The 16,222-nt window shown below is 37.4% G+C and overlaps 1 protein-coding gene across 2 annotated transcripts in view; it reads left to right on the top strand.

The window, feature by feature from the left end:
* LOC143872801 (mediator of RNA polymerase II transcription subunit) overlaps positions 1 to 16,222 on the top strand; it is a 141,155-nt gene continuing 124,933 nt past the window's right edge. For both annotated transcript variants that reach the window (XR_013247683.1, XM_077376769.1), the window contains exons 1-4: positions 1 to 165; positions 249 to 292; positions 4,321 to 4,417; positions 4,954 to 5,895. Coding sequence is in view for 1 of the 2 variants with exons in the window: in XM_077376769.1 (XP_077232884.1) it covers positions 76 to 165; positions 249 to 292; positions 4,321 to 4,417; positions 4,954 to 5,895 (1,173 nt within the window). In the remaining variant the exon portion in view is untranslated. The remainder of the gene's footprint in view (positions 166 to 248; positions 293 to 4,320; positions 4,418 to 4,953; positions 5,896 to 16,222) is intronic.

Here is a 16,222-nt window from a genome sequence, read left to right as displayed (position 1 = left end):
CAAGTGGAGAAAAGTTAGAGCGAGGGTGGGAGCCTAAAAAACCTAAGTAAAGAAGAAGGGAAAAATCAAGGCAGCATGGAGCAAAACCAAAGAGCCCTAGCTAGGGCTCACCAATTTCACCCCTCTAGAACAGCCATCATCGATCTCTTCAACATCTACCTTGGGGTATTTTCCTACTTAATTTCATCTCTCTCTCACTCAATTTCATTCTCTTCTCTTCTTTATCATCTCTTGTTTTTCTTTGGCAGAGGAACTCTCGAAACAAAGCTGAAGACGCGGTCCGAGAAACCCCGTAAGTTGTTATTTTCTTTTTATGGCTCATTTCCTTTATGTTGCTATCCCTATGATGTTGTTATGAACTGTGGGTTTAGGAATTGGATGAACTTATCATCTAGGGTTTTGGTTTTTCTCCAGTACGACTTGAGTCATAAGTCGAAATTTGTTAAAAGTATTGTGGAAAATGTGCATTCTATGCATTAAATTTGGTGACATGTAGGGATTCTTTAAATAGATTGCTCAATGTTAGCCAATTTTGATAATGTTGTGGAAAATGTGCATTCGAGGGATTCTTTAGATAGATTGCTCAATGTTAGCCAATTTTGATAAGCTTAAATTTAACTAAATAAAATCAAATTGCACGTGTAGAAAATAATATGCAGCAATTCGGAAGTAAGTCGGAAGCATTTTGCTCTTCTGTAGAATGATTTGAATTTCTCGAGATTGAAAATGTAGACAGTAGAATGCTTTATTATTGCCGGAAGAGAAACGAAGAGATGATTGCAAACAGGTATTAATTTTGGCATTACAATCGTTGGAAATAATAAAAAGGCTAGTGTGTTTTTTTTGGTGGTGGTGGTGGTGGGTTTTTTTTTTCTTTGGGGGGGGTGGTGGTGGTGGGGGTGGTGGGTGGTGGTGGTGTTCAGATCAATGAAATCAATATGAATGGGGCAATCAATCTGTGGTGTTATCTAAGTAGATTATGGATATTATGGAGAATAATCAGTGCTTGCCACAGACAATGAAGCTCCCCTTTGATGATTTGAACGGCCCAGGCAGAATATGTTTCTACCATAATTCAAGAGTATCCTACTCATCTGCTATTTGGAAAGAAAACAAGATAGAACTGAGTTCCAAATAGAATATTGGTTCCCGATCAACCTCTTTAGAGACAGCATAGATGGGTATGCAAGCAGTACTACGAAGGACCTCATCAATACCAGTTGAATCTGGCATGAGTGACACATTGGACCTAACTTTTATCTTATTGGAGTGCTGCTTTACCCATTATCATGTATTTTGTATTTTGCTATATGGACTCAGTGTGCATCCTAAACTTCCCAAAAATAATAATTGCTCTGACATTAACATCCTCATTTTTTTACTAACCATATTGTATTTGTATTTTGCTATAGTGACTCATAGTGCATCCTAAACCAATGTTACTGGGGTCACCATCGCACCCTCTGAGCTGCGATCCGGGCCCACACAATCCCAAACATGGGCCGTTTGCGATCCGGATCACAAAAAATGGTCATGCGATTTTGCAGAAAATATGATGAAACATCATCCTCGCATGCCTTGATGTCGGCTTCTAGCACAAAACCCGCTTCTACGAGTTCAAGCAAGCCATCAATTCATCGGCCCAAACAACAACAAACTTGCATATCCATCTTTGCAATAGAGAACACTTAGGTGGACTAGGGAAAGAGAGCTGCACAATAGTTTATTAGTTTGCTCATTTATTATGTTTTTATGTTTTAATTTAAAAAATGGGTAGTTATTTTCTATTTACTTTGATTTAAGATTGAGAATGCATTATATGCTGGTACTTAATTTAGTGATATTTGGAGATCTTCAAATTTTATATATTTTGTGTTGGATTGGAATTGGAATTTTCATTTTGAATAAATATGAATGTCATAGATGGGGTTTTGTATTATGTTTATTAAATGCATGCAGTATGTACTTTGAAATGATATTCTTGTAAAAATATATGAAATTATATATAATTATATATATATATATATATATATATATATATATATATATATATATATATAGAGAGAGAGAGAGAGAGAGAGAGAGAGAGAGAGAGAGAGAGAGAGAGAGAGATCCGAAGTAGCGCTGCAAACCGACCCACAACCCCAAATAGCGAACCAACTTAGCTTACCTCATCGTACCGCATATCGGACTACCATCGTATCCTGTAGCCAAAGGGCGGAGGCCATGGCCCCCCCAATGACCAATTCAGGCAAGTGTAAATTAGTCCGCCCCTCCCCAAGTGTAAATTCCTGGCTCCGCCCCTGCTGTAGCTGTTCCCGTACTGGAACCAACCGCGTTCCAGGTAACATTGTCCTAAATATGGAGAGTTTAACATGCTCGTTATTTAATAACCAAAATATGGATAGTTTCTCATTTACTAATAGCTGTAATCAGCAGCTGCAGCAGTAGTAATAGCAGAAGAGAATCAAGGATAATCATTGGCAAGACGACAATCTCCAAGAGTGACTTGTATACGCCTTTTGGCTTTGAGAGCATGGCTGCACTGTCTGTATTTTCTGTCACTTTCATGTCCTTCGGTGAGTAGTTCTCGATCTGCCAACGTGGGTACGATTCGAAGAGACATAAATCTTGTTTCACAATCAGGAGTGGGGGCAGGAGATCACAGTGGAGAAGCTTTGATAAGTCACTGAAATTTGGGCGGGAGGGAGTGAGAGAGGTGAGGGAGGGAGACGATTCACGGCTTTGGTCAGACTCAGTGAAGAGAGGGAAGGGGTCTGGCCGTCCAGGGAGGTAAAGGCTGTGAAAGGGTTGAATAGTCAGGTGAGGGAGAGAAATAGAGAGTGGAAAAGGGTTTGTGAGATAGGGTTTCTGACTTTCAGGTTTCATTCATTTAGGTTAAAGTATAAAGTTTTTTAAAGAGGGCGAGCCTTGGCGCAATGATAAGGTTGCTCCATTGTGATCTGGTGATCATGGGTTCGAGTCACGGAAACAGCCTCTCTGTAAAGCAGGGGTAAGGCTGTGTACATCTAGCCCTCCCCAGACCCTGCAATGGCGGGAGCCTCGTGCACTGGGCCGCCCTTTGTTTTATAAAGGATAAAGTTTTTTAACTATATAACTTTATTAAGTGTATTAATAAATTATATATATATATGTATATAATCATTCAAAAAAATAAATAAATTATATGTATAAAGTTTATAAATATATAACTTGATTAAGTATATTAATAAATTATACTCAACTCAACTCAACTAAGCCTTTGTCACAAACTAGTAGATTATATGTTATAAAAATTAAAATATAATGAAAACTAAAAAAATTGCTGGGTTTTATTCTCCTGAAAGCTCAACCAACCTGAGTATATGTCAGGGTTTTCAAACTCAAACCCGTCCCAACCCAATACCCAATGTTCTTTATCAAACAAAAGATGAGATAAACCCGAGCATATGTCAGGGTTTTCAAACTCAAACCCGTCCCAACCCAATACCCAATGTTCTTTATCAAACAAAAGATGAGATACTTTAAGGCTACCTTTCTAAGAGGGATTTGAACTACTCTTCTTTCAATAGTTCTGTCTGTCGGAATAGAGAACATATCTATTTCTATTGTAAACATGTCTGGGGATAGATGATTGACTTTCTTTTAAACACAAGTATAGAGAAGAAGACTGTATCTATGAATTTAGTTGGGTGGAAAATCCTATCTTTCCTTAATTTTCAGCAAGGAGTTCGTTTTAGCACTATCAAATGCTTTTATGTCTTTGATGCTGTTGTGCGCAGGAGCTGCAAACAGCTTCAAAAGAGGACGCGAGTTCCTTTCTTTGAAGCTGGCTTCCTCGTGATTCAAATTAGAACAATGAACGATGCCATGGGACAATAAATTATTTAATGTCTTATAATACATAATAAGCAAGCTGGTCTGATTGACATCTAGCACCAAATTGAGGAGTGTTGAATACATGCTATTTGTGTACATGTTTCATTTGTCACTGCTAGATTAGTAATTCGTATAATCATATGTATTTTTGCGAGGGAATTTTTTTCTTGCATAAATAAATCCCTTTTCTGAAAGCTTGTGACTAAGTGACTGAGTTCCTAAAGGCTTTTGAAATCTTCGTACCATAATTCATGGGCCGTTCTTTGTTCTAGATATCTAGAAGTATTCTGCCTAATTAGCTTGATTTTCTAATTGTATAAAATTTGCAGTATGTTCAATTGATATAAATCATTAATTACATTCAAAAGTCGTTACTCTTGAGGCTTTGTTTCGAAGAACTTGCTCTGTTGATGTTCTGATAGTTCTTGGGAATATTATCAGGAGTAAAATGCAAAAGAGGGTAACTGCTCTCAGAGAGCTTCCTCCCCCAAATGAGCAATTTCTTTTTGATTTTGAACAACTTCAAGGCCAATTTCTAGTAAGTCTCGAACTTGAAGTCTGAAGCCAGCATCTCATTACTCTATGCTTTGCTTTATACCTTTTTCTCCCCTCTGCTGTTCCATCGATCCATTTAGGAAACATCCCTGCTGCTGTTTCATGGATCTAGGAAAAATATGGGCAATGTTTAAAATTTCGGTTTCGGACATAGCCGAAACCAAAATTTCGGCCGAAATTCGGTAAAAAAAAACAAATTTCAAACTTGTGCCGAAATTTCGGTAGAAAATACCAAAATTTCCGCTAAAATTTTGGAAAAAAATAAATTTCAGCCAAAATTTTGGTCCGAAATTCGGTAAAAAAAAACAAATTTCAAACTTGTGCTGAAATTTCGGTTGAAAATAACAAAATTTCCGCTAAAATTTTGGAAAAAAATAAATTTCAGCCGAAATTTTGGTTTCAGGCAATTTCGGTTTCGGTCTTGACCGAAATTTCGGATTTTGGTCGAAATTTAAAACCATGCATATGGGTATAAAGCTGATGTCCATCACATCTTATGGGTTCTTACATATTTTGCAGGACCAAGAACAATTGCGTGCAGTGACGGAGTCTGTTCTGATTTCTCTAGTTGTGCAATGTAGCAGTCATGCACCACAAGCAGAATTTATCCTGTTCTCTTTACGGAGCTTGTCCAGCATAGGTTATGTAAATTGGGACACTTTCCTTCCTTCCCTCCTCTCTTCAGTTTCTTCTGCGGAGTCTTCAACTGGACAAGGGAATCAAGCAATGGCTGGTGTGTCACTATCAGTTCCTAATTCTTCTAATTTTCAGACTTCCAATCCGACGTCTCCTTTGCCGTCCATTCATGGTATTGGATCTCCTGTGCAGTCTGCAACAGAATCGTTGGCTTGTGTAAGTATGTCACCAGTTAAGTCTTCTGATATTTCCTGTGGCGTACAGCCGATTGTATCAATGGCTAATAATCCATCACTGAGAGGTACGACTATAAACTATCTGCGCCAGCTGTCATGCAAGATTATCTTAGCTGGACTTGAATCCAATCTAAAGCCAGTTACACATGCTGACATTCTGTCACACATGCTAAATTGGTTGGTTAATTGGGATCAAAGACAAGTGGGCATTGATGAGGCTGATGGTACAAAGGTGTGGAAACCTGAGAAGGCTTTAAGTGAATGGCTGCACAGTTGCTTGGATGTAATCTGGGTTTTAGTTGAAGAGGATAAATGTCGCGTCCCCTTCTATGAATTACTTCGTAGTGGTTTGCAGTTTATAGACAACATTCCTGACGATGAAGCCTTGTTCACAATCATCTTGGAGATCCATAGGAGACGGGATATGGTGGCCATGCACATGCAAATGTTAGATCAGCATCTACAGTGCCCTACGTTTGCGACACATCGGTTTTTGTCTCAAACAAGTCCCAGTGGCGAACCACTGGCCAACCTCCGATATTCACCGATTACATACCCCAGTGTGCTTGGAGAACCGTTGCATGGGGAGGTGAGGAAATACTAGTCTAATTTACATGCAAGCCCTTTCAAATAATCCGGATAATACTGCTTATTTTCAGACATGTATGAACAAAACTTGCTTTCCTTGAAACTAGAAATAATTATGGACAAAGATAAAGATTTGTATGTAAGTTCATGAAATTGTAGAGTTGATTTTTAAATATCTCCAAAATCAAAGAAAAAAGAATCTTAGTGTTTTGTTACCTTCCAAATGTTAGTATTTCCGTATACATATTTCCAGAATTGCTTCTCCAAACATCTAGTAATTGGGGAAAAACGATACTTTGTCGATATCTGATAATTACCACAATATTCAATGCCTTTTGGCTTGTTTAATAGTTAAATATTAAAAAAAGGTATTTCATTTTTTTAACCCAGAATTTATCTAGGGACCCGGGGCGGCACCTTAAAGTTCATTGATAGGAATAAAAGATATAAGAGGACATAAAACGTTCCCTCTAACCTGTAATACAAGATAAAAATAACACTAAATCCCTTTCCCTCCCAAAAGAAAAGAAAAGAAAAAAATAAATAACTAAACATTATTTCTTACGAATATAAGGGATACACATTTGGTCACACCTCGCAGCTCCTCTCCATTCCTTTGGAATGCTGGCCCAATCCCAAAAGACAGAGTTGATGCCAGTATCACCTGCATAATTTGCCAAACTGTCTGCAACAAGATTGCCTTCCCTGCAGATACGAGTGATAGAAAAATCAAGATACTATATCCCTTATTTCTTTTACTATATAATGAGTGTGCCATGGGGAAGTCGATGGAACAATGTAGGCAAGGGAAGTTGGCAAAATGGATCCGTAACCTCGGGAAAAGGTATGTCAATATGATTTTCTTTTTAGTGTCGGTTTACAAAGACAAGTAATTTGGCCTTTGCACACGAGTATCTGTGTTCTGGTGAGATCATTATATAATTCTTCTCTTTCTACCATTTAGGACAGCCTTCCTTTGGAACCTTAAAGTAGCGCACATGTGTTTAGCATTTTTTTGGCCAGGTACAGGACTTTATATGTTGATCCATTGGTTACAATGGACATTCCACAATGATTCTCGTAGTTTTTTGTTCTAATTTAGTGTAAACATTTGTTTGTCTTGCAATCCATTTCCATTAGAGTTGATAGGAATGGATGTTTTTCCTTAGGATATTTAATATGTAGACGTAGGTGATTTTTCTTTTCCATGCAGATTCCTAAAATCAAAATGATTGTTCCGTCCAATGAGGTTTGAAATACAGGTGTGACAACCCAAGAGTGGGGGTGAATTGGTCAATTAGAAGTTTTAGTCTTAATTAAGAGAAGATTAAAAATTAATTCTTTAATTAAGCACTAATTAATCTAACCCTTGTTCAAATAATCATATTAATGAAATCTAGGGATTAGACATTCTAATCATGCACGTTTGCTAACCCTTGTTCAAATAGATATTATAATGCAATTTAGGGTTTAGACATTCAACTTAAGTGCATTTACTAACTCCTTTTCAATTAAAGCATAAATATAAGTAAGGTTAGAGATTACCGATCACCACACGTGCAAGATAAGGAGAGAGAGAGAGAGAGAGAGAGAGAGAGAGAGAGAGAGAGAGAGAGAATGAACACAAGATTTGTAGTGGTTCGGTCTATCACAAGATCTACTCCACTCTTCACGTCCACGCGTGAGTTCCACTATCTCGATCCTCCTTCAAGGCCGGATTAATGAGCCATTACATGACCAAGCTTTTCCATTCTCAAGGGCCAAAGCGAAGCCCGCTTTTCCATTTTCATGGGCCAAAGCGAAGCCCATCTGCACGAAGCCTTCGGCGAGAGGACACAACTTCATATGCCGCCTTCACCCCCTCGTCTTCACGATTCTTAACGGGCCGAAGAGAAGACCCTTAATGAAGAAAATGAAACACTCAATGCCTCTTAAATAGGCGGATTACACCTTTGTAAGCTTACATTCACTCTAAAAGAATAAGCAAAGAAAAGCCCTATGGAGTGCCTCTTGAAAGAATGTAGAAATGAAAGCTCAAAGATGATTTGTTTTTTATTTTCAAAATGAAGCACAAAGAGAAAATGAGATTTGACCTTTCTCAAATGTTAAAAAGCTTTTAGAGATATGTTTTAATGATGTATACATAGTGTATTTGAAAATATGACCGTTTGGGGTAAAATTGTAAATAACTGGCTTGAAAAAGTCAAGCAGAAAACACCCCAACGGCTAGTTTGCCTTATCGTCGCGGTCGACCGAGCCACCGCGGTCGCCTGGCCCTATCGGGCGCCCTTTAATATTTTCAAATTTCTTACCGTCGCGGTCGACATGCCCGATGGCGGTCGTACCCTGTTAGCTCAAAAATTCAGCTCAAAAACCTATCCCGGTCAACCGACCCACGGCGGTTGCCCGCCCAAACCCATGACGGATTGTTCCTGGATGTCCAGGGACACCTCCGCGGTGGCCCGGCTTGACCCGGTTGACCGGCCCGCCAATATCTGGCAAGTGCTGGCTTTCCAGCTACCTTGCCGCGGTCGCCCGGGAGACCCCCGGTCGACCGGTCCTAGTTAAAATTCCATTTTTATTTTAAAGCTTATAGGCTTTTGGGCCATGGGCTTTGGGCTAAAGTCCTAGGTTTTCAAACACATTTTAGGGTGTGTTAATGGTTTTCAAAGATGTAAAAAGTTTAGTATAAAAACCATTTGAAAACCTTTTGAAAGTACATTTTTACATAAAATCAAGAGGACTCCAAATACATTCTAAAAATAAGAACCTTGAGTCTTCTTGGAATGTCTTGGCTCCTTTGCACTTTCTTGGACTTCTTCGGCTTGAGAGTGAACTTCTTGACCTTGTTCAGCTCTTGTGACTTGTCATCAAATCTTCAATGCATGTTGAGGTACATGAGGTGTCACCATGGCATGTTCAACTCCAAGCTCCTTCTTGACACTTGTTGGGAATTTGTGGAATCTTCATGATGAGCTTCTTGATTTGAACATCTTCAAATGAGGATGTCTTCATTGTAGGTGCAAGCTCTTGGTTCCTTTGCTCCTTGATCCACAAGCCATGTGTTGTGAAGAGTTGTGTAATGGCGATTATGACATGAATTTCCTGTATACAACACAACACCTCAAAGCAAGACATCAGTCCATAAATGCTAATCAATTTAGTTTGCTAGGATCAAAACAAGAATGTAAGGTGAACGATTAACCCATGGGAACCCTTGGGCTTACATTCTCCCTATATTTTATGATGGCAAACAAATTGATTAGGGAGGTAGGAGATTTTAAACAAATAGATGAATAAGCATTAAACACTATAAAGAATGAAACACTATAAAGAATGAAGCAATGCTCCCCCTCATTATATGCACAAGTTTAAAATGATAATGTAAAGCGTGTGGTGCATACAAAATATGGACTACCTAATCAATTCCCAAAAACTCTCCCCCTTTTGGCAACAGCAAAAAGGAAGGATATGCAAGTGAAAGTGCAAGTGGGGTGTCAAGATAAATGATAGCTTATATAAGCTGTATAAATGGTATATGATAGAACATTTATGCTCATAGAATGCTATCTAAATAGAAAACAAAGTAGAGTGCATGACAAGCCTTTTTTTTAATTCTGTTCTAAAGATTAGCCAGCCAGTTAAGCACAAGTATGGGGGCAATAAACCATGTGAGCACATCACAATGGTCTATATAGACATGAATAAGAAACCATTTTGCTCTCCCCCTTTTTATTTGTCATTGGCCCTAGGTGAAATCTATGTAATAGGGCATGACAATGAACTATGGTTAATAAGGTGATTTATTTGGCTCTTGGATTACATTCATATCAGGGTTGTATTGACGAAATGCAGGCAAGTCTCTTCCAGAGTATGAATATACTCTGAACTATAATGTAACTTTCAAGTTTGCAAGTCGCTTATTCCTAGAATGCAAGAGCTCCCCCTGACTATGTGCAAGAATACTGAATGTAGTAGTGTAAGGCACATAGGACAATTAATTTGGGCTAACACCTTTAACCATATATTATTGATCAATTCAAAAGAATTTTGCATTTTTAGAATGGGAATGGAGGAATATCAGACAAAAGATATGGAAGTGAAGAAAAATAGTCTGATACAAAAATGCACATGGATATAAGAATAGAAAATTTAAGTCCAAGACTCATCCATGGCAAGGAGAGGTCATGTATACATATGATAGAACAAGATGAAGTTCCATATACATGAACCAAAACTGGAAGAGATTTAACAATTAATGCTCAAGGTAGAATACCATGATTACTCTCCCGAAGAACTTATCATGTGTATGAGATGTCTAAAGTGAAAACACACATGACAAGAGCAATCAAACATAGACATGTGGAATGACAATATAAGGCACATCTATGTTTGAGGATGGGCATAGATAAGGTGAATTACTGTAAAGCACTCCTATGACCCATGAAACTGCAAATGATATGCTTAAAGAAAAATAGGTATAATGAATGCTAAGCATATACTTTGCATGGAAGATTGATACCACATTTTAATTAATATCTTTTGAAATGATAAAAGTGGTATTTGGAAATCTCTCGAAAGAAGTACAACTGAATTGTACATTCTTCTTTCCGGAACTCTTCTTCAAATGTTTAGAAGAGCTTAGATCAATGCTTGACCCTTTCTTTCATGTAAAGGCAGCATTTCTAAAAATTCCGGATTGAGAGATTGGGTACTTGTTTTAACTCTTCTTCTTCATCAAAAGGTTATCCTTGAGAGGATGAACATGAAGTGCACATGCCAGCCTTAAGACATGAATCTTCAGTTTCCTCAGTCTATGTTCTTCCTTCACAGTGGAAGAATGTAGAGTTGGACAGAGGAAAATTGAGTATATCTACCATCTTATTACATCTGGCATAATGGAAGGAGACAAGTACCACAGACAAGCTACGAAGGACACATGATTTGAGTGGAGTCCTCCGAAGCTAGAATCTTGGAAGAGATGATGGGACATGACAAACTCAAAAATATTTTTAAATCATCCCTCTTCCAAGAAATTGTCATTGGCCTTTGGTAATTCTTATAATGTAAGGCCTGACAATATACAATGGCTTATATATGAATGTAAAAAGCACAGCCATTGGACCTTATCATGATAATATATTTTCATTCAAAAATACATGATAAGAGATTGCTTCATAGACAATGAGATGATCATCTCAAGCATTGTCCAATGAAGAAGGGTTCTAGAGATTTTTCAAACTCTAGAACAAGATACTTATCATTGGCAGAGATAGAAACATATAAGTCTATCAAAGATAAGTATAAGGCCTGAGAAGATATGGCACTGAGGCACAGGCAAAGGGATCTTGTCAAAAGATGAGAGATGATCTCAAATTTACAGAATAGGACAATACCCGACAACAACACATATGGAGCAATGTGGCTCCACATGAGTGTACTTATCATATGTGATGCACATCAAACATCATATGATAAGATGGATGGACAGACATTGAGCATGTATAACTTTCCCTTTGAGGTGACTCATACATTGTATGAATCCAAAGGGCTGTCCAACCACAGAGACACCAAGGGATTTTAAAATGAATGATTTACAAACCACCCTTGGGCTACAAATGCATGCATGCTTGCTTATAGGTAGTCATATAATACCAAAAGAAATGACAACCTAGCAACCCATGCTCCCCCTAAATATGTGCAAAAAATATATATAAGTATAACATGCAAAGCACATATGGCTTATCATGGTTAAGATGTTGGCTAGAAGTCAAAATAATTAGATGTTTTAATTAAAGATGAGTGTACACTCTCCAACTTACAAGGTAAGAGAACTAAGAGTACTAATTGAGTGATTTTTAAATTTAAGTTTACCATTTTTACCATGTACCCATTAGCATAAGGGGAATAGCTATAAAATATATATATTATCAATAAAGCACTATTCTATAGAATCTTAGACATTAAAAGAGGGATCAATAGAATCCCATGTCTAAGAGAGACATTCATGGCTCATACAAGTGAGAGCATTCATAGATAGTCTACAATGTTTGGACACAAGAATCATGGTCCTAACATTTATGCCTACATCCACAAACCACCATATAAAGATAGGGCATACAAGCACAAAGTGTACAAGCCCATGGAAAGCCAAAATGTGTGGGATACAAGTGTTCCCATCACCATGTGTTACATGATAAACACTACAATGAGAAACTGCCCAACAATGGTACTAGATTCCTATGTCATTTTCAATTTTACTCAATTGAGTTTCATTCATTGAATCTAGACTCATTTTCAATTCTCTACAAAATAATAATATTCATACAGGACTGTAGAGAATCATCCAAGGACTTCTAGAGAATGCCAAGTGATGAACACATTGGAGACATGCATTCCAAAAAGAACTACTATGACTAGATAGTTTTATCTTAGTCGTGTGAGGATATTCATTTTAAGCATTTTTGGAATATATCAATTTAACCAATCAAGATTTTCATATGTATTTAATGATAATCATTAAGCACATAAGAATGGGTTAGAAGGACAACTAGGTGCATAATAATAAACATACTTACTCACATATGGCAAAAGAGATGTCTAAGAAAGGATTTGAGTGGATTTCCTTAGACATGGCTTTTAACACTCAATGTTACTAGAAATGATATTCTACCTAAGTTGAATATATTGAGATCTAGCAAATGCCAAAATTGTCCTAAATAGAGTTTAAGAATGAAGGGAATGAACTTGAAAGATCAATTTGAACTCAAGGGAAAAAGGAATGGTCAATTTTCATGAAAGCACATATATGGTTTTCACATGAAATTTTCTATTGTGGATTTACTTTGTAGATGCTAAGTGCACAAGTGATGTGATTTGCACTTAGATAGGCTTTTAAAAAAAATATTCAATAAAGCGCACAAAAAAAAAGTGATCATTTAAGCATAAAGAGCATAGTTACAAACTATTAAGAACATGAATAATGATAAATATCTAAGCTCAAAATTAAAATGATATATCGTTAAGCTCATGAAAACTAGATACAAAGAGTATTCAGTGAATTAAAGTGTCTAGCAAGAATGTGAATGATAAAACAATTTAGTATAGCCCCTAAACTAACTCATTCACTAATTAGTTTTAGAGGGATTCTTTTGAAACCCAAATCCCTTTGGTTCCATCTAAGTTTGTTTGTGGGAGTGTACATTTCACAATTCTAAGCCTACACTCAGAATTGTGATGTCCAGATCTACCACAATGAGTACAACAGTAATGATTGGTAGATAAGGAACAAATGGAATCACAAGACTTAAAAGTATGTTTATCTTTTTTTTTTGAAGTCTTTGATTCTTATTTGAGAGTTTTTCATTTATTTGTTCTTCATTTTCACAAACATGATTATATTTTTCAACAAGTTCAATATTTGTGATTTTAAGGCTTTTAATTTTTTTCTCAAAGGCATTGCATCTTTGACATAAGTCAACATTTTTATTTATAAAAAATATGCTTAATTGACTTAATTTTTCATTTATTTTCAAACTTTCATTTATTTCCAATTTCAAATTTTCAATTTGAATTTTCAAATCAGAAATTAAATGTTTGAAAGAAACTTAATTTGCAAAAGAGTTTTGTAAAGTCTATTTTTGTCTAAGAATTTCATCATTTGAAAACAAACATTTTTCTCAAAAATATTTTCTAATGAAGTCCAAATATCTTTTGCATTGATGCAATTTGAAATTTTGTCAAAAATGTTAAGAGTTAAACCACAACACAATAAAATCATAGCCTTTGAGTTCAAGGGCAATAATTTCATATCACCTTTAGTGCATTTCCCTGAAAAAGAAATTCCCTCATCAATGACATCTAAAATGTCATGATTTATGGATTTGAGATAGACTTGCATTTGTGATTTCTAAGCTTCATAATTCGTTCCATCAAAGAGTGGAGGAATTAGGGTGGATCGGCCTTTCTCAAAATCCATATGGATTGTCACAGATCTTTTCTCTTGTAGATTTTTAAAATTAAAAATCTCTTTAAGTGCTTTAGCTCTGATACCAAATGAAACACAAGTGTGACAACCCAAGAGGGGGCTGAATTGGTCAATTAGAAGTTTTAGTCTTAACTAAGAGAAGATTAAAAATTAATCCTTTAATTTTTATTAAGCACTAATTAATCTAACCCTTGTTCAAATAATCATATTAGTGAAATCTAGGGATTAGACATTCTAATCATGCACATTTGCTAACCCTTGTTCAAATAGATATTATAATGCAATTTAGGGTTTAGACATTCAACCTAAGTGCATTTACTAACCCTTGTTCAATTAAAGCATAAACATAAGTAAGGTTAGAGATTACCAATCACCACACGTGCAAGAGAAGGAAAGGAAGAAAGAGAGAGATAATGAACACAAGATTTATAGTGGTTCGGTCTATCACAAGACCTACTCCACTCTTCACGTCCACGCGTGAGTTCCACTATCTCGATCCTCCTTCAAGGCCGGGTCAATGAGCCATTACATGACTAAGCTTTTCCATTTTCAAGGGCCAAAGCGAAGCCCGCTTTTCCATTCTCATGGGCCAAAGCGAAGCCCATCTGCACGAAGCCTTCGGCGAGAGGACACACCCCCATATGCCGTCTTCACCTTTCTTAACCGGCCGAAGAGGAGACCCTTGTCTTCACGATTTTTAACGGGCCGAAGAGAAGACCCTTAATAAAGAACAAAGAAAATGAAAAACACTCAATGCCTCTTAAATAGGCGGATTACAACTTTGTAAGCTCACATTCACTTCAACAGAATAAGCAAAGAAAAGCCCTATAGAGTGCCTCTTGAAAGAATGTAGAAATGAAAGCTCAAAGAGGATTTGCTTTTGATTTTTAAAATGAAGCACAAAGAGAAAATGAGATTTGATCTTTCTCAAATGTTAAAAAGCTTGTAGAGATATGTTTTAATGATGTATATATAGTGTATTTGAAAATATGACGATTTGGGGTAAAACTGTAAATAATTGGCTTGAAAAAGTCGAGCAGAAAACGCCCCAACGGCTAGTTAGCCCGACCATCGTGGTCGACCGAGCCATTGCGATAGCTTGCCCCTATCAGGCGCTCTGTTATATTTTCAAATTTCTTACCGTCGCGGTCGACCGGCCCGATGGCGGTCGTCCGGCGAGGCTAACTTGTTAGCTCAAAAATTCAGCTAAAAAACCTATCCCGGTCGACCGACCCACGGCGGTCGCCCGCCCAAACCCATGACGGATTGTTCCTGGATGTCCAGGGACACCTCCGCGGTGGCCCGGCTTGACCCGGTTGACCGGCTCGCCAATATCTGGCAAGTGCTGGATTTCCAGCTACCTTGCCGCGGTCGCCCGGGAGAGCCCCGGTCGACCGGTCCTAGTTAAAATTTCATTTTTACTTTAAAGCTTAGGGGCTTTTGGGCCATGGACTTTGAGCTAAAGTCCTAGGTTTTCAAACACATTTTAGGTGTGTTAATGGTTTTCAAAGACGTAAAAAGTTAAGTATAAAAACTATTTGAAAACCTTTTGAAAGTGCATTTTTACATAAAATCAAGAGGACTCCAAATACATTCTAAAAATAAGAACCTTGAGTTTTCTTGGAATGTCTTGGCTCCTTTGCACTTTCTTGGACTTCTTCATTTTGAGAGTGAACTTCTTGACCTTGTTTGACTCTTGTGACTTGTCCTCCAATCTTCAATGCATGTTGAGGTACATGAGGTGTCACCATGGCATGTTCAACTCCAAGCTCCTTCTTGACACTTGTTGGGAACTTGTGGAATCTTCATGATGAGCTTCTTGATTTGAACATCTTCAAATGAGGATGTCTTCATTGTAGGTGCAAGCTCTTGGTTTCTTTGCTCTTTGATCCACAAGCCATGTGTTGTGAAGAGTTGTGTAATGGCGATTATGACATGAAATTCCTGTATACAACACAACACCTCAATGCAACACATCAGTCCATAAATGCTAATCAATTTAGTTTGCTAGCATCAAAACAAGAATGTAAGGTAAATGATTAACCCATGGGAACCCTTGGGCTTACAAGGTTGTATACATACATATAAATATGGATGTATGTACCAAGGAAGCAGGATTCTTCCCTGGGAGCCTTCAATTCCCGCTTCGATTCCCGTTTCGATTCCCGCTTCGATTCCCGTTCGATTCCCGCTTTCGATTCCTGCTCTGGCAACCTTGGTATGTACGCATATACATCTGTTTGCGTGCTTTCCTTTGTACTAAATGTGTCAAAAAGTCCATAGGCTAAATGCTTGCGTGCTTTTTCCCTTCTACTAAATCTGTCAAAAGGGTCATAGACTT

The sequence above is a fragment of the Tasmannia lanceolata genome, unplaced genomic scaffold, assembly GCF_043159265.1.
Source record: "Tasmannia lanceolata isolate RefF3 unplaced genomic scaffold, GAP_Taslan_0.1 ptg000002l, whole genome shotgun sequence".
NCBI classification, from domain to species: domain Eukaryota; kingdom Viridiplantae; phylum Streptophyta; class Magnoliopsida; order Canellales; family Winteraceae; genus Tasmannia; species Tasmannia lanceolata.
Note: the sequence above shows the minus strand (reverse complement) of the source record. Positions and strands in the feature narration are given on the sequence as shown.